Below are 26,691 nucleotides of genomic sequence, written 5' to 3' on the forward strand. Positions count from 1 at the left end.
TTTTTGCAGCAGCATCTGGTAGAACAGGACTGTCTCATCTGCGTTGAACAAATCCTTGACACTGTATTTTTCTAGCAGCTGTCCAACGTTTGTCTCCACCGATGCCACTGCAGCTTCATGGTCGACAGACTGCACTTCCCCTCTGACAGCCCTGCCAATGATGTTGTGGTGCTCCTTGAAACTCTGCAGCCAGCCGACACTCGCCACAAAATCATCGTGCCCCATGATGCACACGAAGTCCCTCACTTTGCACTGCAACAGTGCCCCACTCACAGGAGTGCCGCTTGCTCTTGTGCCCAAAAATCACTTGAAGACCGCCTTCTCTACAGCTTCGAAAGCGGGGGCTCGCAGCTTCTTTCTGTCACCTTTTACACCACGTGCGATAGCACTGGTGACAGCTTCTTTGCTGCTCAAAATTGTCGACAGGGTGCTTAATGTTATGCTGAAATATTTGGCCACTTTTTTCTTCACGCCGGACTCAACAGCTTTCAGCATAGCCACCTTCTGCTCAGTTGATATCATTTTGCACTTCCGTTTGCCATCGTCCATCTCCTTTCAGGCGACGGGAACTAGCACGAACGAACCGATAGAAACACTGATATCTTTGATGCGCACGAAGGCAACGACACACAACAACAAAACCGCAGTCGGCGCCGTCCCACACACGCAGCACAAGAGCAGGCGGGTCCACCAGTTCCACGGAAAGGGGGAGGCCGGGAGATGTGCACGGGAGACGTAAATGTTGCGCATCTCCCGTCAATAGAGAGACAATAAAGAGTTTTAAATTAGGGGACGCAGGCAGCTTGCGTACGCAAGAACTAGGGGCGACGGTACTGCACACGCGCTCACCCAGACGTAGGAGTCTGCGCTTGCGCAGTACCGTGGCCCCTAGTTCTTGCGTACGCAAGCTGCTTGCGTCCCCCAATCTGAAACTCTCTATTGACCTGACGGGTACAGAATGGTCAGTAAATGCTCGTTGTGGAAAAAAAGATTGCCGTCGATTACGTTACTTCCTAATGTGAAATTTGAGTGCAGCTCTTAGACTGTTTCGGCTTTTCTATATACTGAGGCAAATAATTCAAGAAAGAGATGTAGTGTGTACAGTTATAACTTTTTATTCTTCACTTCTTCAAGAAACACTCCACTCCCAGATCTTGATTGTCATGAAGGTAGCTTTGTGGTCAGAGAAATAGATGGATATATGCTAGACTTGCTGCACCAATGCCTGGTTTGGCGTAGCGCACCTCTGGATTCTGGCGGCGACGGGACTGGGCTTCTGCTCGGGCAGCTCGTTTAGCAGAGTGGCAGATGAAGGACTTCCACCGGTTGCCTCACTCATAGCTCAGAAAGAACTCCTGATAATAAACTACTTATATAGGCAGACGCATTATATTATTATGTAAACCGTCTGTGAGCCTCGGACAATTCGTCTGGTGCAGAACATTTCGCACCAGCCGCCGCAAACGGAGCGTAACTTGGTGGCGCAGCTGCCTCACTTATTGGGAGGTTGCAGGAGGCATCGCATAGGTGCATAGGAACGTTGCGCGGTAAAGAGATGGCAGCGACTGGCTGACACTGCTAGCGAGTCAACTGAAGGTAGCTTTGCGTTTTGGCTTGGGAAGCGGGCACCATGATCTGCTGATACCGAGCCGGCGCTTTGGCAACCGGAGAACACCGCACGCTCTCGCACAGTTGACGTCGCGGAGGAGAGGAGGGGGGAGGGGGGGAAGGGTATACGCAGCGGCTATGCGTTTTGGCTTGGGCAGCAGCACATCGTCGATATCAGCCGCCACCGAGCATGCGCTCCGATTGCCACCACATATGGGTGGCATTGGAGGAGGAGCGAAGAGAGCAAGGCTCACGCTTTGCACGAGAGATGGCGCCAGGAGCGTGCGCAGCTATAGCTGTATGTGAATGTTTACTATTCGATTTACATGTGTAATTCGGGTATTCGCACAACCCTACAATTATTTATTTCTGGTGCAAGTTCACTGCAACACAATGCTCATTCTCATGATGCTACACCACATCTAACATAGTAGCAGTGAGATAAAAGTGGTCATTACTGAACATACAAAACTATTTTCTCTGGGGCTTTTCTTTGTACTGACGCGAGGTGGTGTCAAAAAGTTCCCAGGATTTTTTTGCAACATCGCAACAGATTGCAACACAAGGCTGCATACAGTAACAGATAGCACTAACCCTGGTAATTCAGAGTGCCGAAGAAAATCATCCAGTCTCTATGACGAGTGGAGCAACTGCTGTCATACTGGCCATGCATTTTACAATGTCTGCAATCTTTATCATGAACTGCAAGGCAAAACAGAGCAAGCATGAAGTTGTTAATTAAGCTGGGCAAATCTGGCACATACATTTGATATGATTCAGCAATCTTATGGCAACGCAGGTATGAGTTCTGCGAGTTGTGTGGCATGTCTGATTCTAGGATAGAAGAATGCTACTGGAAGTCAACAAGGGATCAGGTAGACCTTGAACAAGCTCAACCCTTAAGAATGTCAAAACAATTTGGCTACTTGTGCATGAGGACCATCGAAGGGCTATCCAGAACATTGCTGCCGTTATGGGTATTTTGTATAGATTAAAGCAGGCAATCTTAACGTGCTATGTGAACATGAGCCATGTTGCTGCCAAGCTCACCCCAGGCTGCTGACTTCAGAGCAGAAGGGAAACCGTGGTCAGTGTGCCAAGAGCGTGTCATAAATGATCTAACCTCAATGTCGAGGATCATTACTGGGGACTAAACTAAACTTGAGTGTATGGGAATGATCCTGAGACAAAATAGCAGTTCGACAATGTGCATACTTAGTCTTTTCTGATATTCACAACATCTTGCATTCTGAATTCACCCCGAATTTCTAGACCATCAACAGCGGGTGTTACTCTTAAGTACCTGGGCGTCTAAGGGAGAACATTTAACAAGAACAGCCTAATCTGTGCCATGACAATAAATCCTGTCATAGTGCTCTCCTCATACGTTTCTCCCTTGAAACAGCATGGTTCGAATGCCCTCATTACCAGATTTGGCTACTGTTGACTTCCCTCTCTTTCCAAAATTAAAAATTTGAATGGTCACTGTTTTGAAGCAAGTGTGAAGAGCAGCAGTTGCTCAATTTGTTTTCGGAAGACTTCCAAGGCACATTGCAAAAGTGGCAGGGATGCTGAGGGACGCTCCACTGTTATTATGATGCAAGATAACTATTTCAAGGTGATAGTGCTTAAATGTAGATAAATTACCTTCTTGTAAACAGAGCCAGTCTCATCTTTTTGATACCACGTCGTATTTGTGTGTAGCTGCATTTATAAAGATTTGAGCATTTTTGGTTACACAGTGTTTGCACACAATAGTAAAGACATGAAATTAATTTCAACCATAATTGCAATGTATGGGTCACGTGGTATAAATGCACATATTCATGTTGCTGCATGACATGTGCCTGCTGCACTATTAGCTGGAAAACAAATCAACCCACTTTGAAGTGGGAGTTGCATGCTTGGGGCCAAAAGCTAAGCATTTTCAGTTTTGCTTGTTGCACTTATAAATTGAATGCTTTCACTATCACTATTCTTGCCTAATACTACTAATACCGAAGATAGTTTGCACCTGCTTTGAAGTTTGGATTCTCAGTCTCTTAGCCTAAGAATCACTATGCATTCCTGAATTCTCCTGCAGTTCACATGAATGGCTTGATAACATCTTGTAATGCATATGCTATATCAAACTCAACTCGAAGTATCTCAAGTATGTTCTAACGGGAAAGATTTTAAGTCGTCTTTCCTTTGCCCATAAGAATACTGATGTCAAATAACTTTCAGCACCGATTTTTGTCTCTTCAGTGAGTGCAGCAAGCCTTCCATGACAAATGCAAATGGCCTGCATACAATTCAGTTTTGCGAGCTATTCTTGTAAAGCCCGACATTCTTGAAGCTGTAAAGCAGTTGTACAAGCATTGGGGGAACCATCTTAATTTGAAAGATGTGGCATGAGTACACAGTAAGTATTAGTATGCATTAACCAACAGCTTACTTATCTCCATTTCAAAGCAAAGTTAATATACTAAATGTACTAAAAAAAAGTAGACCTCTAACTTTTTATTACCGTTCGTGCAGGGAAAAAAAATGTTGTCCCTTTCTGTTTCTTTTTTTCTTTCATAACCATGCTTTTTCATGAACATGCAATAGCTAACAGCCTTGAAAAACTTCGTGTTCCCTGCTGCAGTGCTCCCTGCCGATGCATCGACTCGTCGTGCTTTCCCTGGTGCGTGTGCATGTGTGTGCAGTGTGCTACTATGTGAGAAACCTTGCTGCTTTCTGGAAACATAGTTCCTGCCGCTTTGAGGAACCAGTCATTTTGTTACTTCTCTGCACAGCATGTCCATTCCAAGGTAGCCTGCTGCCTTTTATTTGCCGTTCCTTGTGCTGCGGTGCTTTGCTGTATGCTTACATGCGTTTGCAGACTGCACCCTGCGCTGCATGTACTACTCCTTACGCTTCAGCTGTGCATTTGTGTTGTGATCTGTCTTTGTATCTTTGCCACTTTTAACAGCCCCTCCTGGCTATGCATGTGGTGCATGACCACAAGATGTTCCTTGTTTAGTGCTAAACGGATCTAGTGCCATTTCTTGCCAGCTGCTTTCATTTTAGTGGTCTCTGCACGGATGCAAACTTGGACCAACCCTGTCACAGCTCAAGGAGGTGTGGAAGAAGTAGCTCACATATTGCCTATAAAATGTGTGCAGACTATTTCTAACTGCTGCATTTTATGTCACATAGCTACCATACAAGTTGCTTTGATGGCTGAGCAGAACAGCATAGAGATGTTCATTGTAACAGGGCTGGTGACAAAAAGTGCAACAGTAGAACCTCGTTATAACAAAGTTGTCAGAACATGGAAAAATATTCACTGTAACAACATCTTTGCTATAGCCATTGTTCACCATTTTGTTTTTCTGTAACTATGACAAAATTGTTCTAAGCACAATTGATTGATTCTCATTCAAGAGAGCAAAACTATGCTCTCTACTGAAATGCAGATTACACACCTTTGGCTATAAAGTGTTAAATCAAGGTTGTCTGTACAGTGTTTTCTTCTGGTCGTGTCAGAACTTTCTCAAGCTACGCAAACAGTTTATACAGTCGAATCTCGATAATTTGAAGTGAAAGGCACCTGAAAATTTGTTCTAACTAAAAGAAGCTAATTGAATGGAGGACTTAGCTGCAGTGACACATGTGCACTGAGCTAACACATTAGTGGGAAGTTCCACAAGATTTACTCACACGTACTTACAAATTAGTCGGTTATGAGGTGTGGCGGTGCTTGTACTGTGATACGAGACGGCGGGTGCACGCGTGTGTAATTAAAGGAAAAACGCCATGTCCCGTGTCAATTGTCCCTTCGAACTTTTGGTATGCTTCACCGCGTAATATTGCTATATTGGGACAAAGTTGACTTTCGGGAACCGATATTATGCAATGCGTCATGCTTTCTGTGCTCCGAAGCCATTGGCGAGGATTACAAAGGCGGAGTCAGCGCAATTGCTAACAGCAGTGAATTGTTTCAGTGAAAAACACCGCACCAAACAGCAAGAAGCTTGGTAGCGAATGTAGAAGTAGCTAGGCCTAGCGTTGCCGCAGTGTGGCTACAGCTGACAGCGGATCTGCGTGCGAGAGCACCGGCTTGAGACGGGGCGGTAATCAAAATGGGCAGCAGTGGTGGCTTCAATTAATGCTGTTTCAAACCTGGGTTCATGGCAAAAAGTCCAGAAAATCAGACAACGAAGGTTTTTTGCGTCCAAAATTTCAGACGTTCTTATACATTGACTCTATGGGCTACGACACTAACAAAAGTCACTAAACCGTCACTAACAGAAGTTATCGGTGTTGCGCGCCTGCATATGCCTGAGCACAAATTGCCACCACGGTTTTTTTTTTCGCATGCGGCATTGAGGAGTCTCTCCTAAGCACTTCCTCTATGGTGGGGTCAGAGGAATGCTGGTCGGAGGTGCTGCCGCGGGATTTGACATGCTGCCGAGAGCATTGTCAGAACGCAGTATGTTCAAATTAACTGTCGCAAATGCTGCGCCTTCGAATTACCGGGCGTTTTCGCCCATTGGAATGCACATAACGTTGACGGGACCACAGCGTCGGTTCAAATAAACCAAAAGTTAGTGTGTTCGAATTAACGAGAACCATCCCCATCTATCATGCCTTAATTTGCCTTTAATCACATGAAGAACTGAACCCACTGTCTCTTTTTCAAGGCTGCATGGCACTTTTGTTATGATGCAAGATGCAGACTAAAGGAAGAGGGGTTGCTATCATTACGTGTATCGCTGGTGCCACAATTTTAAGGGACATTAAAGAGAAAAATGATTTTGCTAGTAAATCATTATTAGTAAATTGCCATTCTACAATTCCAGAAGTGGCACTCCTACCGCAAAAAGAGGCTTAGTTAGCCAGAAAATATGCAAAACGGAAGGACGGTGCCAGTTACTGCACAATCTTGCTGTGACTTCGCGAATTTTTATGGCGTCTGCTGAAGCCTAGTTGATTCTTTATTGGTAAAAATGAACTACAGTGTGTTCTAAAGGAGCCAAAGGTCGCACCTGTCAAATTTTGGAAACATTTACTGAGGCAACTCAACCCAAATAAGAAAAGAAAATACTTCTTGAGATCCATGTCATCAGACACTTTAGCATGTCCACTTTAGCATGTCCCTTTAACATCTACACCATGATAGGGAAGCATGGTGACGACCCAGTAAGAATTCAAGGCAGCCAATACACACACAAATTGTCCTTGTTACTTAAAATGGTGAAAGTCATAGTTATTGTCCATCCTTATCATTTCTTTCTTTATTTTTCTTCTTTTTTTTTCTTTGTCACAATTATTCATATCGTTTCAGATATAGTAAAAAAATGTAGCCTCTTCTTCTATATAGCCATTTCCTCACCATAGCCATCTTGTCTGTGTAGAGGTAAAATACATAGAAGCCTATAAGAATGTATTATGGACTGGCATTTCTTTTCACTGTAGCCATTAGTTCACTATATGCAAATTCATTATAACAATATTCTCCTGTATCATTAACAATTAAAGTGCAAATGGGAGTCTTTATAAAGTACTAGAATGCTTCTACAAGTGATAACTCAAGAGCACGATTTCACACCTTTATACATCCAATCACCAAAGGTGTTGCCGGCCTCCAACCTTAGAGTAGAAGCCGAAACCATGCCGACGTCGCATGAAGTGGCAAAAGCAAAATTTGAGAATGTGTTGTTATCCCTAATTTGTTTGCATTTTCCCCCTCTTTTTAACGATAGTACTACATTTGAGAGGCCTTAGCAGCTTCCATACATTTTAGTCTTCTGCTGGCATAGGCATCACCTACACTTATTAAGCCAGAGCTGGTATGATTGAATCACTGGTGTCTGCTATGAGTGGACTTCCCAGAACAGAAAATGTTTGCTGATGTGACATAAGCCACACTGTGAGACAAGATGGTGCATTTCATTGTACACAGTTAAATGTATACATTGTATGCATTATTCCTCAAGCGTGTCGTGAACTATTGCAAATTGAGCATTTTGTTTCCAAGGTTCTATGTTAGTTCAGTTAGAGACATGTTGAAACTACATTTTAACTGCAGGCATGTCATAAGTGGACATACAGTGGAATCTGTATAACCTGCTTAATTCAAACTTCCAGTATATTCGAACTGACGCTTTGGTCCCATCAAAATTATGTGCATTTCAATGTGTGAAAACGGCCGGTAGTTAGAACGCGTTCATAGGTGTTTGCGATGGTCAAGTCGAACACATTGTGCCACCAACCATGCTCTCAACTGCACGAACTCTTGCATCAGCACCTCCAACTCGGCAGCATGGCCGCGCGCTGGCTGCTGCTCTCATCTCCAGTTTCAGGTACCATAATTTGAAGCACCAGAAATTCTAAAAATTCAACAGTTAAGTCGGAGTGTGGGTGAATTTTGCCTATAGGCACGGCTTCAGGCAGCATGTGCCGTGCTGCTGTGAAGCCACACTTTTGGAATTCATCTCTCATGTGTTGGCTCAGTGCATATGTGCTGCCTAACACAGTGCTGCACAAAAAACCTCCATTATATGAGCTTCCTTTAATTCGAACGTCGTTTAATTCAAACAAGTTTCAGGCCTCTTCGAGTTCAAATTATCAAGATTCAACTGTATTTCTGCATCTTATCTCGTAGTGTGGCATCAGGTTCGCTTTGAGACAAAATGGTTCATTATGCTGTACATAGCTGGATGTAAACATGGTTTGCAGTATCCTTCAGCCATGTTGTGAACTATTGCAAATTGAGCAGTCAGGTTCTAAGGTTCTGTTAGCAGAGTTGTGGGTATGTTGAAATTATGTTTTAACTGCAGCCATGTCCTAAGTATGTATATTTCTGCTATGGCCAGCTGCAGAAAGCTGGCCCACAGTCAAGGAAGCAATGTTTGACTAAGACTTGATGTCATCAAAAATGTGGGAATGCCTGAATGTAGGTAACATACATAGAAGCATTTAGAACTCGTTAAAGAGAGATGAAGGCTTAAACCATCAGAGGTCCAAATGCAGTTGCACATTGCCAAGCACTACTCTGAATGTAGTTAAAGATTGCGCACTTTCACGAGCTTGACGAGCCAGGAAGCCTAGTGAAGGCCTGCAAGACTGTTGTAGCACCTTCTCACAGCTGCAATACAAATATATATTTAACTCTGTTGTATGTAGAATTCTCATGTTGTGCTTGTTTTGTCAACTGCAAAGAAAGAAAACCTCAACTATACTTACAAAAACTGTAGTGTGTTCATTTTGTGGACTGTTTCACCACATCCAAGTGCAGTATATACTTCAGAATAAATTTAAGCTTTTCTTTAGCATTCATACAGATTGGATTCACTAATTGATGAACTTGCCCTTTTGTGGAAGTGGTGCAGCATTACTGTATGCCACTTGCTCCAGAAACATCATTGTTGCTCTTAATCATGATTTGCCCTTTTCCAAAATTTGTTCCCACAGGTGAACTGTCACGTGCAACACTGGTAATTTGTACCGTGGCGAACTGTAAACATGGAAATAAGAAAACGGCTTTGCGGCACCGCGGAAACTCTACACTGCCAGGCATACAATGAACTTTAAATAAAACAACAAAAGGATCTTCGGCGTGTGCAACATGCAACTTAGCAGCTGACGTGACAGCCTTTAGATAGCTGCCTTGTGCTCCATTGTGATGGTACTTCGCGTCCGCTTTCCACTTGGCTTGTCACAGTCAAGCAGCACGTGACACACAACACAGCGCTCTGCTGTGTTATAGTGCCTGGAATATACTTGCTGCTAGTGTGACGACCAGAAGGGTCCCCGAATGGGAGGAGGTGGCCGCGGCAGCGCTGCTTTTCAACTTTGACTTCCAGGGTTGCTGCGCATCGTTAAGGTGTCGGCACAGGTGACAGCGGTTCCGGCATGCTGCAGTTGCCCATGCGTCGCATGGCGTTTCCCTTTGCCCTGTGTGAAGCATTTCGTTCAAGTGTTTCATTCTTGGGTATCGTGCAGTGTAATTTGAGCCTTTGTGAGTGGAAGTTGCACCGACTAATGATGCTAAACACGAAGCATCAGTGCAAGAAGAAGACATGTTTCGTTCCCCTGTGTCAGAGCATAGACTTGAGAACCAGCTTTCAGAGCCGGAGTGGCTACTGTTCAAACCCAGACAAGGTATCTATATTCGGCACCCCATCGGGCAGTGCAGGGCTGGCAGAATGGGAGTGGCTAATTAAAAAGGGTTACCGTGAGCTGACTTTAATGTGTGTTGTCTAGTAGAAGCACTTTTATGAGATTTACATCAAGAGAACTTCCAAAGTTACAGTGGATGGCATTGTCAACGAGCTCGCCTGAGAGGGACCGTTTATTATTATTGCTTTGGCTTTTCGGACGGTTTTTTTGCTATTGTTTGAACCGCACCGATGGCACCGGCTGTTGGAATCTCAGCGCTGCCACCAGCTGTTGGAACCTCAGTGCTGACACCCGTTATTGCAATCGGACCGCTGGCGCCCGTTGTTGCAAATGGGTCGCAAGCCCCAAGGGTAGCGTTGGCCTGGCGGCCTGGGGCACACTGGAAGCATCCGAAGGTCCCAGCAAAGCATGAGTCGACTGCTAACAGAACAACTTGTTTATTCTAGCATCGCAAAGAGCGGGCGGTCAGGTCGACCGAAGTAGAGAGACGGGAGAGCACGTTACTCAACAGAAGAAATCGGAGCCTCTCTCCTGGCGTCCGGGGGCAGCTGCTCTTATACTCTTGGCGTCGCGGGCAAGAAGGAAGGTCATGGGACGACACCACGTGACAGCGGCGACGGACGGACTGAGAGACATGTAGAGACAAGGAGGTGACGCATCAGCCGGGCCGGCGCCGGTCAGACCTCCTCGCTTCACACTTGGGGAGCTCCTCTCCCCGGCTGCCGCGCTTTGACAAGCGTGGGCACACACACACACACGCACACACAAAGACACGTGGCACTGAACATGCCGGGACGCGCTCGGCGGGGATGCGTCGCGGCCGCTCCGAACGGGCCAAAATGTCCGCCGCTTTGAACGAAGCCCTGGCGTCCGTTGAATCCGCGCCGGCTACCCCGCGCGTCATAGGCGAAACGTAACACTATACAGTGGAATCCGCTTACAACAATATTCAAGTGCCACAAAAATTCCATTGTTATAATCGATAATTGTTATAACTGGGTTGCATGAAGAAATCAAAATAGGGCGACAGCAGAGCTGATGTGAGAAAACTTTAATGGCGGGGAGGCCAGTTTCCCTTCCCACCACATACTTCCATCCAGCTGCTGACTATGTTCACTCATTTAGCTGCTTCCTGTGCGCTCCAATCACGTGTAACAAGCCATGGCTGTCAGCATTAAAGAATGGACTGCATAGCAACTGCAAAGAGGGGCCATGGGTGGCAAGCGTTATGCGAGCACCACCGAGGTATCGCTTTAGTGGCCCCAAAAGGGGCCTTTTAAAGAATGCGAGAAGGTTGCCGCGGCAGCCTGTCAGCTTGAGAAATCAAAATGAAGCGCTGAGGCGAGATCGCCGCAAGCATCTCTCTACGTACTTACTCAGGCTTGCACAAGAAAATTTTATGTCCATCAGCCTTGCATGCTTTATGCAAAGCTTGCTGACATGCTTCTCCAAGGCATCCAGATGCTCCACATAGTGCAGCGGAAGGTTCCTTGCAAAAATGAAGCCCTGGGTGGACTGAATCATCTGCCAGGCCTCCTGCAAGGACAATGTTGAGGCAGCCTGCCCTATCACCTCATTGTTGCCGTTGCTATCCGATGCAAGCACATTTGTGTCGATCGCCTCATCGGTTAGAAGCACTTAGTTTCCAAATCCATGCTCATGCTCTTCCTTTTCACCGGCAACGTCAGGCATTGGCGATGATCAGTGGGCGGATCAGCCGTCTTCCGTTTCGGCGGTGAGTCAAACGAGGTTGAGAAATCACGTGGCCAGCAACAATTTCGACGCAAACAACAAAGACGAACACAAGTGATTAAGCTGTTTGCAGAATGGTGCTGATGAGGAGCCCGTGAGCAACATTCGAGCAGCGCAGTTGGCGTGGTTCATTCGTGTTTCAGAGGGTAGTGTGGTGTAGAGCTATGGGCACAGCCCATTTGTGTTCAAAGGGCTGGAAGGGTGATGGGAGAGGGGTGCGCGGAGAAAGCTGGAAAATGAGCACGCGATGGCTGTTAGAGCAGCAGGCCATCGTGCAGTGGCTCAAATTTCTCATTTTCTTTTCAAGGATTTCGCATTTCACTACCTTTCGGCTTGGACACTCAGCAGCCAGACTTCATCATTATAACTGATAGTGCGGCATCGGGGCATTGTAGTAAGCGGGTTATTTCACTATGGAAAACATACAAAAAGTTGACGGTGCAGCAGCTTCTCATTGTTATAATTGATATAGTGTTAAAACCAGTATCGTTATAAGTGGGTACATCGGTATTGTAGACTCTGTAGATGAAAATTTGCCGTATATATGACCGGCATTTTCTTTTAGTTGTTGCTTTATTATTACAAAAGGAAATGCAAGTTGAGGTTGCCACATAAGAACTATTTCTATGTAAAATGAGTGGTGTCTTCTAAATAAAATGTGTAATATAGTGAGTCTTGTTCGGACTTTTTCTGTTGATTAGTACATACGATCATCGAAGACAGTGACATTTTGGGAAAGTGCAACAGTGTTTTTGCTTTCTTTTTGCATATATGTGACACTATTTAACATTTACGTATTGATATATCAACATTCCGAATCGACAAGCACATTTATCAAGTTTTATCAACAAAAACTCGATATGGGACTCGTATTCATATCTTTAAAAAATTAACCCGCTTTTTTAATCCCAGTGTCACTCGCGCAATGGCTGCTGTGATAGACTCGATCTGGATCATTTTTTACTGGCCATTAAGAATGGTCACCAGGATACAGGTGATTGAGTTCACTCAGCAGGACTGGGTATGCTACCTACATGTGATTGAGGGGTATGATCGCAGTGACTAAATTGTGATCCAAATTGGCGTGAGGCATGGTCATCCACAATTACTTACTGTGATCAACATGTAAGCAAACCTGTGTTTGTTCCAAGTGGTGTTGAATGCTACAAATTCAATGTTATTTAGCGATAGATGAACTAATAAAAATCAACCGCCTAGCCTGGTGATAGTAGGTGTTCAACGTTTCGACGCGCTGTTGTGCCGCTGAAGGGGTAACTGAGTACGTGCCGGCATTTTCACGTGACATGGATGGGCGAGTACTGCGAGGAAGCTGCCGTGGCAGGCGCTTACTCCTCTCAATCACTCACGCCTCGTGCTTTTCCTTGTTCACATGAGGTCTAGTAACTGGAAAATGTATTATGTGATTGCAGTTTGACGATGTACTGAATGTTGGTGCCTTGCAGGAACACATTAACTGCTAAAAAAGAAGCGTAACTGTATTAGGTGATTTGTGTTCTTGATCACGAACATTGGCACTAGAAAATCGTAAGAAATGGGATCGTATCATTGAGTTTCTACTGTACAATGCAAGAGCAACATCAAGCATGGTAGCTAGCTCTTTTAGGTGCTATGTTACACCGCACCACATTTTGTATTGGCCCAAAAGTGACCTTGGGATACCCAACGGGTGCTGAGTCTACTTCAGCCATGCGTTGTATATTCGAATGTCTCTTCATTCTCCCTACGCTGATGTATTATGCTTCGAACTCCAGGCGCTGTGGGTGTTCCCCTCAATTGCAGCCTCTGTGGTGCACCCGCAATACCAGTTGTAGGCAGGTGTTTAATGGTGATGCCAAGCATTCTCTCCCTCATTCTCTCTCGTACACAGTAGCTGACTCATCCAATTCAGTGCCACATGTGTGTAGTATGTTTTTGCGTTCTCACTGTGCTCACGAGTAGTTAACTGTGCTCGAGATGGCATTACATGTTCTATATTAGACATGGCATTGTGGAGGTTCCCATGATAATTGTGCAGCATGAGACCGGGTGCTTAGAGGATATGAGTCTATATGCTTCTGATGGTCCCTTAGTGATTCCCAACATTGGAAGTGAAATACACACAAACCAAAACATAAAAACATTTCATCATTCATCACATACACTGTGTGGCAAATGCTCCACATTAATAAGATTCCCAGAATGCATGGAATCTGCAGAAACCTTTTTCTCGATATCAGTATAGCATCATATGTTTACACTGTACGTTTAAATAGATATTGAACATAATTAAAGCATTTTCATGTTAGGTCCAACTTCATTATAACGAGGTCCGACTGTATTTTTTGCATTCAATTTTTTCTTTTTTGATTATGTATGCACATCTATTAACACAGTTTGGATAATTCAGTATTAACTGTGTAGAGCCAGTGTTATGAATGCTTTTTGCTTTTTTTTTCCCTCGTTGTTGTACCCACTTAGCAAGGTGGCAGTGGTGCTGGCTCGGAGAGTGGTGGCAGTGGGGCTGATTCAATGACAGGCGAGCCTAATGTCAGTGGGCGCAGCAGCGCCTATGGAGACAATGCATTGCCTGAGGGAGGCCTTGCACGTTCAGAGACGAGCTCTGTGGGGCTTCCGCCCACATTGCCTCAAGAGGACCCTGACACAGCCTGGGGTCTGCATGCCCTGCGTTGTGCCTTACTTGACCGGCTGCTACGTTTCCTGCCACAGCTGCGCAGTGTGGGTGGAGTACGTGCTATACCATTCATGCAGGTCAGTAGTTTCAGTCTTCAGGCCTGCTAATGTTTATGAGGGGAAAAAAAAAGACCCCAATGGGGCGACTTCACTATGCGATAATGCATACACAACACTTCTTAAATAGCACCTTTAACAGACCACACTGCTGGAACTGTGTGCTTTGCAGAATGGCAAATCCATAGGGCCCATATGCAGAATGCAATATGGTACTTCAAAGGCTTGCATGAATACGCTATTTTTGGTATTTTGCATTCTGGCCTTCATGTGGCTTGCATAGGCTTACCTCTTGTCTTTTTACTTATAATCTCTCTCTCTGACTCAGTTCTGTTACTCATCACGTCAGACATAAGTTGGTGAATTTAGCTTTGTCTTTGTGGGGATTGAGGTGCCTTCCTGTGCCTCATGCCTCAGCTCTCACATGGTGTTTATCTTAATCTCTGGGTACCACTGCCCCAGTGGCACACACGAGCTCGGGGATGAGGCATGGGGAAGCACCTCAATCCTCACAGCTTATAGAGTGTTTTATCCAGTTCACTGTCATATTGCGTACTCAGTGGCACCATCTGTGAGCTGTTTGGTTCTGTGAGTTTTGTTTTAAGCCATGCTGGCTTAAGTGAATGCTCGGTGTTGTATGCTAGGTATACGCTCAGTGGCAGTCACTGGTGGTTATCGTCGAGCTGGCATGGTCTACTTAGTATGACGTGATGTTGCTACATTGGCAAAGATTCTGTGAAACATACTGAAGTTATTTGACTTGACATGGTCAGAATTTCTGGTGCTGATGAGGCGGACAGAGCACCCAGTGCAAGACATGTGCACATGTTCAGTTGGCCTTGCCAAGCAGTTGTGCATTTCGTCTTTTATTTTACCCTTAATGGCCCTATACAGTTCATTACGTAAAGGGGGGGTTGGGGGGGGGAGGAGAAATAACAAAAATACATGTCGTAAAATGAATGCAGTAATTAACTGAATGACCGCCATTTTCCAAACAAACAAGTACAAGGCAAGTACAACAAAGAACAAAATTTGTCTTGTTAATATCAGGCATATAGCAGTAGTGGCAAGTTAAAGCAAACAAGCCGCCAATACATGGAGGAGGAGCAAAAGAGGGAAAAAGAAGAAAAAAACAGAAAGGTATGAAAAAAAAAAACTGATAAGCAATAATTAACATTTTGGCAGTTAACAAGACAATGAAATACAAAGGCAGCACAATAAAGAACAAAATTACAATCATTATTTGTACCCAACAGTGTGCACATCTGTAACAGCAGTCGCAAAAATAAAATAGAGAACCTGCAAGACATTAATCAGACAGTGCTTTACATATAAGGTCAAACAAAAAGTGCTGTTACAGGCTCCCTAAATTTAGGTGGATCAGGCTGAAGAATGACAGCTTTAGAAAGAATGTTCCATTCTTTGATGTTTGTAGGAAGGAATGGTTTATTAAAATGCAAGCATTGTACCGTAATGACGTTGAATGCTTTTGGAATTAAATAGGCGGCTAGAAGTTGGAGAGGGCAGAAATAGCAGTGTGCCACGCACATAAGGAAAGTTAAGATATACCTAGTGGAACAGGCTTAGTTGTGCGATTCTCCATCTAACTGCTAAAGGGGTTAGCTTAAGAGGTGATTTAATGTGAGCTTTGCTGAGACATTTATCATAGTTCGATGATATAAACTGGTCAGCATGATTTTGAACTGACTCAAGAGAGCTAATAAGGTAATCCTATTAGGGAATCCATACAGAAAAGGCAAATTCAAGTTTGCGCCCAACAAACGTTTCATATGTTGTTGTTTTTTCTGATCACAGGAGAGGAAAAGAGATAGCGTTCTTTTAATCGGGCAAGGGAACAAGAGTTGAGGATCGCCAGTCAGCCTCTAGAGACTGTGAAGCAGTACGTTTACCTAGGTCAATTAATCACAGGGAACCCTGATCATGAGAAGGAAATTCATAGAAGAATAAAAATGGGATGGATCGCATACGACAGACATTGTCAGCTCCTGACTGGAAGCTTACCATTATCATTGAAAAGGCAGGTGTATTATCAGTGCCTTTTACTGGTGCTGACATATGGGGTAGAGACTTTGGAGACTCACAAAGAAGCTTGAGAACAAGTTAGGGACTGCACAAAGAGTGATGGAACGAAGAATGCTAGGCATAACATTGAGAGACAGAAAGAGAGCAGTTTGGATCAGAGAGCAAACAGGTATGGCCGACGTTCTAATTGACATTAAGAGAAAAAAAAATGTGCAGGTTAGATAACCGTTGGACCATTAGGGTTACAGAATGGGTACCAAGAGAAGGGAAGCGCAGTAGAGGACGGCAGAAGACTAGGTGGTGCGATGAAATTAGGAAATTCGCAGGTGCTAGTTGGAATCGGTTGGCGCAGGACAGGGGTAATTGGAGATTGCAGGGAGAGGCCTTCGTCCTGCAGTGGACATAAAATAAGCTGATGATGATGATGATGATGAGGGTGGTGGTGGTGATGATTAACCAAGTGACCTTGAGATCTGCTACAAGTTTCGAAATATGGTCTGACCAGGACAATTTACTTTTCATGAGAACGCCTGGGTAGCGGTAGGAATCCACTTGGGATATGTCTGTAAAGTGAAATGAATACTGAAAGACATTAGTTTTTTTGCATGAGATAACCATGCACTTAGTCTCCGTAGTTGCTTAGTGGCTGTGGTGTTGTGCTGCTAAGCATGCGGTCGCGGGATCAAATCTCGGCCATGGTGGCTACCTTTCGATGGGGGCGAAATGCAAAAATACCCATGAACCGTGCATTAGGTGGAGGTTAAAGAAGCCCAGGTGGTCTAAATTAATCTGTAGTCTCTCACTACAGCATGCCTCATAACTATATTGTGGTTTTGGCACGTAGAACCCCCACAGTTTAATTTAATCACTCATGCTTGAGAGAGCTTTTTTTCAGCTGCAGCGTTAGAGGTGCAGTAAAGATAACATGGACTAGCATGGAGATACTTTTTATCTTCTCTGTGGCCATCATATGTTCTTATGTCCACAATTTTCACCCCAAATAATGTGGTTGACTGTGAATTAGTGGAAATGGTTTTCATGCAGCTGGTGGATTTAGAAGGCTGCGTTCTTCACTCTTATTCACTCCTGTCAGGTTTAGGCAACAAACAAGCATAATGCTTCTAAAGTATTGACAGCTTCATTCTGGCTTTACCTCCAAACTAAGAGCAACACTTGCTGAACTTTATAATAAAGATGCTCCAAAGGACAGAATTCTTTTCTGGACCTTAACAATACCTGTCTCATAAAGTAACTGGCAGCGAACACAGAAGATGCATACTTCAGCTTCCATGCCAGCTGCCATGCGTGTGCCTAGGGAGTGCTTGCAGTCTTCACCTGGAGGAAAACTCCTCCCAGTAGCCACAAAACTTGTCTATAGGATTACCATCGCTCATTTCTATAGTGCTGGTTGGACAATGTTAAACATGAGGATTATCTTCCATGGTTATTGTGCAAATTCTTGAATAAGTCAACAAAAATATGATGTGCCATATCTTCCGGTCTATAAGTCACACCTCCCTCAAACGGCAGTTTTTCCGGAAAGAAAAAACGTATATAAGTCACCCCGGTTTATAAGACGCACCTGTTTATTCGGTAAGCAATCTTAAAAGAATACAGTGATGTTTTATTTCATGAACGTGGGTAACACGCAAGTGTATCAGTGCCATTCGTATAGAATTGTGATAGCAATGATATGGACACGCCAGATGCATTTCTGCCCTCGTGGTTGCCGCAATGTTCCGTATAAAGTCTAAGGGTGATAACATCGTCCCCGCATGCTGTATCCTGTATGTGCAAGTGAAAGTGTGTGATGGTGAGCCGAATAGAGCACAAGGAAGGAAAGTGGGAAGGCAGCACGGCAGGGAGCGGGGGGGGTGGCTTGTAGTCTGGTAGCAACTGCATAGTTTTACGCAGCGACGCGCCGTATCTTGAAAGCAATCTGCAGATGCTGCAACTTCGGAGTTGGTTGACTTGCAGTCGGCCTGCCGCCGCTTGCATTACTGCTCCATCCTTCTCACACGGCACTCGGAAACTCGATCATGAGAAGAACCCGGTAGCTCCATAACGTGCACACAACCCGTAGCAACTGCCAAAGGAGGTCAGCCCAGCGCACTTGGCATGGCCATAGCATCCAATCCAATTTTGACTGCAGCTTTTTCTGAGAAAAAAGAAGTATAAAGTCGCACCATCCTATAAGATGCACCGAAGGAAAGTTAAGAAAATACCACGACTTATACACAGGGAAAATACGGTATTAATTTTGGGCAGATTGAGTTCTTAGCTTTGGCAGGTATGATATGCCAAATTTTGCACATTTTCTACTGTTCCCCACAGTTTATTTCCTAGGTCATAATAAATGCCAGGTTAGGGAAAAACGCCCTAGATCTCTGAAAAATTGCCAGGCAGCCCTATGGCCCTACCAAGCAGCTGAAAAGCCGAAAAAACCCTTTGTGTAAAGTAATTACCCTACAGTTGGCAACAGGTGTTATTACTTCCCTCTGCTGTAAAATGCTTGAACATTTGGTTTACTCTCGGGTCTCAACCACTAAGTACAGCATAGACCGCTCATAACGCAAATCACCGGAGTCACAAATTTCCGCACTTTATGCAGTATCTTACTATAACCAAAATAAGATTTATCAAAGGCGTGTGTGTGCAAAATACGTAAACCAAGCAGCCATGTGTCCGGTAATCAAAGCATACGGCCAGAATGTGCCCTCACTTTCATTGGCGAGATTGTTCTTCTGTTTTCCAAGTGCTGTAATACGACTGCGAATCATTTCATTGACTCTGCACCAAACTGCAACTTTGGTCGCTGACTCCCGATGAGATGACGCTGGCTAGGCCTAGCCGGTGGGGATGCCGCGCTGCATGCCATCACAGGAAGCTCACCCTTGCTATATGTTTACAGATGAATACATGTTGATCTGGCATGAGATCACACGCACAGGATGCACTAACAGCAGTGTGCATGAAGCGCGGTTTGTAAGTGATCAGCTGGCAACTACTGCCAAAACTACTAGGAAAAGCTGGTATAAGAATGGTGAAAGCTCTAGTGTAGACAATGTTCCAAAATTATGAACTTGCAGAACACAGTTTAACCCTTTCCCTACCACGAAAAAAGAAGAAAATTTTACCAAATTTACTTGACATTTTTTTCCCGCAGTTTGTAGAGATTTTTTGTCTGAATAAAATGGCACTATTATTTCAATTCAATGGGGTTCCTTTATTTCACAAATTGTGTAAAAATATAGTTTGAAGAAGGCTTCTCTGCATGGCCCTGTCTTGCAAAAATGCATTTTGCAGGGCTTGATACACTAGGGGAAAAAAAGAATACAAAGAAAAAATAACCTAAATGGTGCAAATACATGCACATGAATAGTGGCTACTTTTCTGCAGCTCCTAAAGCAGTTAGTAGGCCATCTTGGTATAGTAGACTTCGAAGCAAGGTGCAGCACAGAGGCCAACTCCGCACTGTTCACTCTTCAAATGAGAACACACCACTTTCTGTTTCCATGCAAAACTTTGCAGAGCTGTCATCTGATGACTCATCAAAATACTCTTTTTTATGCAAGCTTTCATTGCCTCGTTTCAAGGAGGCAGTCATGTTTTATGCGGGGTTGTCAGAGGCTGCAGTATAATGAAAAGCGAGGCACAAATGGCACAACATGGACAAGTGTGGCCATCTAGTGTCGGGAATTGCAACTAGATGTAATAGGACGAGTATAGTCATAGGTTGACTGTGTGACAAATTTTCGTTTATGACAACTATAGTCGTCGTTGTTACATTGGTACAAAATTTCATGATGACTATACTCGTCAATGGAAGGTAAAGGGCAGCCTCACGAAATCGAGGTCGCATGCACAATATCTGCACTTCATAACAATGCTCAAACGCAAAATGCACACGTGGCCTCAACCAATTTTTCCGTGGGGCTGGAGGTTGGGGTGTCTTAAACGTGCCTTTGGGTCAAAGGAACGACAACACAGTTGTGCAAACAATAAAAAATGCATTTATTTCACCTTTTATAGACCATTCTAGGCAGCCGAATTACTATCAATAGAACATACTGATTGGCGCTGAAAAATCTACGAAGTCCGACTTGCCATGACAGGATATTGAGTGAATACGTTGGTTCCCTTGGACACCAACACCTAATCATTTGCATGTGTGGTTGCATGAATGGTGGCATGTTGGTGGAACGATCGCGTTTGTCCATCCCAGTATCCCGCTGCATATCATTTCTCAGGACGGTCGTGCGAAGTGTGCCAGCCGATTCTTAAACGTCCGCACACTCTACCAACCCCAAGCCAAAGAGGAAAAGGCTTATCCCTTTTGTGCCTGAATAACCCCATTGTTAGGTGGTGTTAGCAGGGCAACACTCTAAACACTCTTGTACTATTCTGCAACTACACCGACCGCTGCCGGCGCTTAGCTACATGGTGAAGCCGCATGAAAGAGATGCAAGAGTCATGTGCTTGCTGAGCCAGCACACTGCCGCTGCATTTTTTTTCATTCCCTCAGTTTGTTCGCTCACTCCTTGTCTCCTCCTCCACATCACCCTCATCACTTTTCCCTCGGCCGACACACCTAGTTGATAAGCACACTCGCAGCCTTGCTCATCTGCAGGACTTTTCGGCAACCACATTATAACCGGTATTTCGTCTTGCGTGTCTGCACAATAAGTGGTATGCATATACATTTAGTTGTATAGAAAGATAAACACGTCAGAAAGGACCACATTATATCCAGTCCTGTACTATAAGTGGCTACGTTATAAGTGGTCTGACCTGTACATCTAAATTTGCATGGGAATTCATACTGTTTTACAAGAACTGCACTTGTTTGCTTTTGCATTATGAACACTTGAACGTTTAACATTTCTGGTGCAATCAAAAGCCTTTGCGCTTGCAGGTAGTGCTAATGCTCAGCTCAGATTTGGACAGCGAGGATGAAAGAGATCGTGCAACCCTTGACAATCTGCTGAGCAGCTTGATTGGCGAGCTAGACCGAAATGTGGCCCGCGTAGTGGAAAGGAGCCCATCCTCTGAGGAACAGCTCATCGTCATGCGCCTACTCAGTATCATGATGTCACGCATCAAAAGCTCAGCCAAGGCATCCGGCCCCAGCGACCCTACTAGCCAGAACTACTGCAGCACTTCAGCTGCGGTAGCCCTACATGCCAGTGGCATCGTGGACCACTGCCTACAGGTAGGCTTGCGTCTCATGTTTGATCTTAGTGGTACTGTGAAAGAGTATGAGGTCATGATATAATTTTCTTAAGCACTCTTTTTTGCTTACTTGAAAGTGAACTCAAAAGCGTCTTTGCTCTTAGTGCCATTTGAATAAAAAATTTCGTACACTAAACCGTTCTCAATTGTCACATGAGTTAATGAACAGTGTCCTTATGCGCACAATCGTCAAACATAAAACACATTTCTGCCACTTTTATGACATTTTTATGAAGTGCATAGCGGGTGAGCATAAATAGGATGCCACCGTGCATGCATTTCCTTTTGTTTTCTTTTTTTGGAGACTCGCGAAAACTAGTTGCCTCTAGTTGACAATAAGATGAAGATTAGCGGAAGTTTGTCACAAGTTTTCCTTTTTTGACGGGCACACAACCACACAGTTTTCTTGGGTGCGCTCACCTATGCAGTTCAATTGGGCTATGGACGAAAATATTAGTGTAAGAGCAGGAACATTTGAGTCTTGTGAAATATTCTTGTGTGTGCATATTCAAAGTCTTGAACTATAACAATGCATGAAAGTTTTAATTCTTATAAGTTTATTTCCTTTTTTTATTGTTGTTATTCATGAATGAAGAGTACATATATACCAACACAAAATATCTTTTTCTCACTTTACGGTCACCCGAGAAAAATTATGGTATATATATATATATATTTTTTTTTTGGAAGTAGGTCCCCTAGAAGAATTGGAATCTGCATTAAAAAATATCGACCCTGGGCGGTCGCATATGAAGAAAAAAATCTACCCTGAAAGGTTTAAGCACTGACCAGGAGTAGCTGTAGAGTGCGTTCCTCCAGTTGCCAGTTGGTATCCGTCACACTTTTACGTAATGGTGTGTATGTTATTGCATGATGAAGAGACTACATTTTGTGGGTATCTGGGCTAACATGCCCAGACTCTGCGACCAAGCGGGTCCCAGAGTTCGGCATCCAAGTGTTTTGAAGATAAATAGGCAAGGTGAAAGTGCCTAACACTTTTCCGGTTCACAGGAAAATAGGCAGTGTTTGGGAAGTCTAGTAAACAATTTTCTTACTCCTACAGCAAGTGTTTGGTATTAGAATGTATGGTATAAATTTGTAGAAGGAATGTGCTTTCTAATAGTATTATTTTCAAGCAAACATTTATTAAGAATTGTTTGAAAAAATTATTTAATGGAAATATTTGTAATAAAAATGAGAAAACTCCATAAAAACATAAATTCCGCTTTGCACCAAGAGAACAAAAAAATTTGAAATATACATTTTGAACAAAAAGGCTATGTACAAGATTCCTGCAAATATGAGCGTTGTATCTGGAGAAGTTCTTTATATACAAAGGAAAATGTAAGCCCTAGTGGCTATTCGGCAGTTTGTAAGAGCCTCACAGCAGCGGCTTTTACGAACCGCCGCGCGCCATTGCGGAACGTAGTGCCGAGGTCCACTCCCGGCCATCTTCTCCTGCAAAACTACACTTTTTGCACCGCCCCCAGCAAGTGCCCAAACGACGTTGACATCCTGCGGATAAGAACTGTGACCTTTAGAACACACCGGATATCTTTAGCTCTGAGCGCAGCAGTGACAAAACGGTTTGGAGTAGAAAACAAAACTTGCCGGCGGATACCTGTTGATGTTCCAGGGCTATTTGCTGCACTTTTGCTGCCTGTGCTGAAATCTGATAAATCAAAACCATCTTCCGAGTCTGTGCTGCTACCACCATAAAAAAATTACGATGCAGACTCATCAGAATCCGTCGAAATTCGTGGTTTCTGAAGGGCAGCTGCGCGCAACATCGATCCCATGTCATAAGCTACGAGCGTTCATCACGCCCGAGTAAAGGGCACGTTAAAAAACCCCCCGACGGTGGAAAAAAGAAATGCAAGATTGAAACTAGGAAAACAGTTTCTCTTTCAGGTGCTAGATTGCTGTAGTCCAAAAGCACTCTGAGCGTGGCAAAAATTTGAAGTTGAAATCATTGAGAGTTGGTTATAGATAGGTATAGGCATGGACAGGAAAATGGAGAGAAGGGTCTTTTCTTCAGGCTCTGTGTTGCACCAACAACAGTGGCTGTGAAAAAAACATGCGCTAGTTCAAATAAAGTTAAAGTTATACTTCCTCACTGATCACTCACGGCAAATGGCCTGAATCATGAGTGAACTGGAGACATGTGTTCAAAGGGCCCCACACTTTTGACCAGTCTTACGATACCCCATTGTTGTCCACAATCATGATGCAAACTGCTGTTACACATGATGCTTTAAAGTAAAAGTCTTGCCGGTTCCCTGTTCAACACTTCCTGAATTATTGAGGGGATAATCTTAAATGTTGCTCTCTGTCCCAGTCACAGAAAATATGAGAATCTTGTGCCTTCAGTTTTACCTTGACAAATCACTTCTGCAAGAATCCCACAAGGGGGAGGAGAGCATGAAAGGGAATATCATGAAAGGGAAAACTTCATAGCTTTCTTTCTGAGAAATTTGTGTAGGTTTCCCTTGTAGCTTCATGCTATAGTTAGATAGATGACAATTTTCTCTTTCCGTTTAGCCTTATAGTACAGCTTATTTTTCTGCATTAAAATATTGATGTATCAAACTGTGTTTCTGTTCCTTTAAATTCGATATAACTGGGCTTGTCGCCACAGCATGGCATGGTTAATCTGGCACTGAACTGTTGGATTTTGACCTTGTGCAAGAATGCAAAACCTTATACAGTAACCAGATGCGCATTGTGCAAGTAGAGGCAACAATATACACAGGCTTCCTGTGGAGTGCTGCCTGATTTCACTGAGCATGCTGTAAGTTTACTCAATATGTATGTGCAGGTTCTGGGTACTTTGCTTGAGCACTGGAAGGCAGTGCAGAATGCTGATGCTGATTCATCTGGAGGCAGTTCGAGTGGAAACACTGGCCCTCCACTGCTGAAACCGCACCCTGCTTCTCCTCCCCCAGACATGTCTCCTTTCTTTTTGCGGCAGTATGTCAAGGGACATGCTAACGACGTGTTTGAGGCTTACCCTCAACTTTTGACAGAGATGGCCCTGCGCCTGCCATACCAGGTAATATGCAGGGTTGATTCAGTTTGTTTTCTGTTTTAAAAGGTTTGTGTTTTGAAAAGGTGCCATATGATAGCATCATCTAGTGGCATTATCTGGCAGAGAAACCCTTTGCACCTTCATGCTATCTGTTAAAATGGACTTACAATCATTGAGAACATACGTTGAGATTATGTTGCACATGAAAAAATCACACTTCACATTGTTGGGACCAAGTGTGATTTTACACAATAACAAATTATTTTTAAATTGCTACAGAATGTCACTGAGTGGGCCTAACCAGCCCATTCCCATATCCCTCTTCCTCTATTTTCTCTTCCTCTCATACACACACACACACATCTCTCTCTCTCCCCATTGTCCACTCTATCACCCTATCCTACATTTTGTGGAGACTGCTTTTTTTTTCCTTTTTTTTTCTTTTTGCTACTTGGGTGTCTCACCCTGCTGCCCAAACACAACAGCCAGTGCGACCGTTTAGGATTTTTACTTCGCCAATATACGCTGCCCGACAGAACAGTTGATATTGTAGACAGCCCTTTAAACTTTCTCTTGGTGCATGGTCCTTGGGCTCAAAGGGTCATCTACAAAGTCAACTGTTCCAGTTGTCAGGTAGCGTACATTGGTGAAGGAAAAAAAATGAAACAAAAGAATTGCACAACGCAAGAACGATGCGGTGATTGCGAGAGAGCTCGTGCTGTTAGGCTGCTGATACACTGATTATCCCTTTTGTCTCATTACATAATTTCATGAAATCTCATTGCAATTTGTGTGTGCGTGTGTGTGTGTGTGTGTGTGTGTGTGTAATTTTTTTTTTGCAACAATCAAAATTGGATACTGAGCAAAATGATTTTTTTTTTTCTGGTATTTAGATAGGAGCTCCTGAAGTAAAGTTTGGTCTGATCGAACAATCTGGTGTAAAAAGGCAAGGACAAGAAACATGCAAAATGGGGAAAGCGCTAGCTACAAACTCATGGAAGTTTAGTAGGTTGCTCTTGACCTGCCATGTATGTTTCTTATCACGGTATGTTCACACTACAATGCTTTAGTGTATAGATGTGTTATCAACTTGCCTGAGCTACAGTTTTAAAGCAAACCACATTAATACTTTATCGCCCATCCAGTTTTGTACTTCGTTCATCATAGCCCTAACCTCCCTCAAAAGTCATCTTGATTAAATAATGGAGAGTCAAGCCCATGCAATTCACGTCATTCCTCCTGAGCTTCTGTCAAGATACTTCAATGCTCTGCAGGTGTGCTTCTTCACCACATTGTCATGTCATCACCAGGACTCATTGCTTTCTAAAAACTCCAATCGGACTTGCTTATGGAATGTTCCCCATTAGCTATGTGTACTGAGGGGAGAAGTGGACTGGGTCCTTGCGCAGAGTACAGTGTGGTTGATATACCTGGCCATGTATCTGGTGTTGACATTTGCTCAGGACATTGTAAGGTTTTAGCTAGAAATTAAGCGCCATAAGCCAACTTCCCAAGGACACAGACTCCCCATTGGCTATGTTGCACTGCAACACGTGCATTTTCATTGTTGTGGGCTCTGCCAGGCACAATTCTGTGAGTAATCTTCAAGTTTAGTTGAGAGAGAAAGAGAGACATAAAAACTTTAAGGATATGCTGGAAATGCTGGCCTGGCTGTTCGCCTGACTTGCTACTCCAAGTGCTGGATGATGATTTTGATATATACAGTGATAAGCACTTGACAGCACTTACAGTCACACACACACATATACACTATAGAGATATTTACAAAGTTTCATTAAGGCCCGTGGCCTGCAAGAACGTTGGCAGCATTTTCGTGGCGCATAATGCGCAAGCGGTGCTTTGCCATGGGTTGAGAATGTGCTGCAGTTCTAAGCTTAACTCCCATTGCAGGTGTAGTGCTGCCTTCAAAGACTGTCTCGAGCTCTGACGCATAAGAGCAGCAGTCGCAAAGAACATGTTGCAGTTAGGAACACTCAACTAGCCTCAAACCACACAAAACTTAAGGTCAGACCACACACATGCTTGCCAGCATGTGCTCACACCTGACCACTCCTGGTTAGACGCCTTGGCAAATTTCACTTCGTATTTAGCTATTCATAGTGCTTCAA

General features: G+C 44.0%; 1 protein-coding gene across 6 annotated transcripts in view; it reads left to right on the forward strand.

Moving 5' to 3' along the window:
- The window catches only part of poe (E3 ubiquitin-protein ligase-like protein poe), a 549,262-nt gene that overhangs the window by 373,216 nt on the left and 149,355 nt on the right, over positions 1 to 26,691 (forward strand). For 4 of the 6 annotated variants that reach the window (XM_065455076.2, XM_065455079.2, XM_065455077.2 and 1 more), the window contains 4 exons: positions 4,238 to 4,276; positions 13,990 to 14,280; positions 21,218 to 21,514; positions 24,353 to 24,586. In XM_065455076.2, coding sequence (XP_065311148.1) covers positions 4,238 to 4,276; positions 13,990 to 14,280; positions 21,218 to 21,514; positions 24,353 to 24,586 — 861 coding nt within the window. The remainder of the gene's footprint in view (positions 1 to 4,237; positions 4,277 to 13,989; positions 14,281 to 21,217; positions 21,515 to 24,352; positions 24,587 to 26,691) is intronic. The other 2 variants (XM_065455078.2, XM_065455081.2) reach the window with 1 other exon arrangement.

The sequence above is a fragment of the Dermacentor albipictus genome, chromosome 1 (genome assembly GCF_038994185.2).
Source record: "Dermacentor albipictus isolate Rhodes 1998 colony chromosome 1, USDA_Dalb.pri_finalv2, whole genome shotgun sequence".
In the NCBI taxonomy this organism is placed as follows: domain Eukaryota; kingdom Metazoa; phylum Arthropoda; class Arachnida; order Ixodida; family Ixodidae; genus Dermacentor; species Dermacentor albipictus.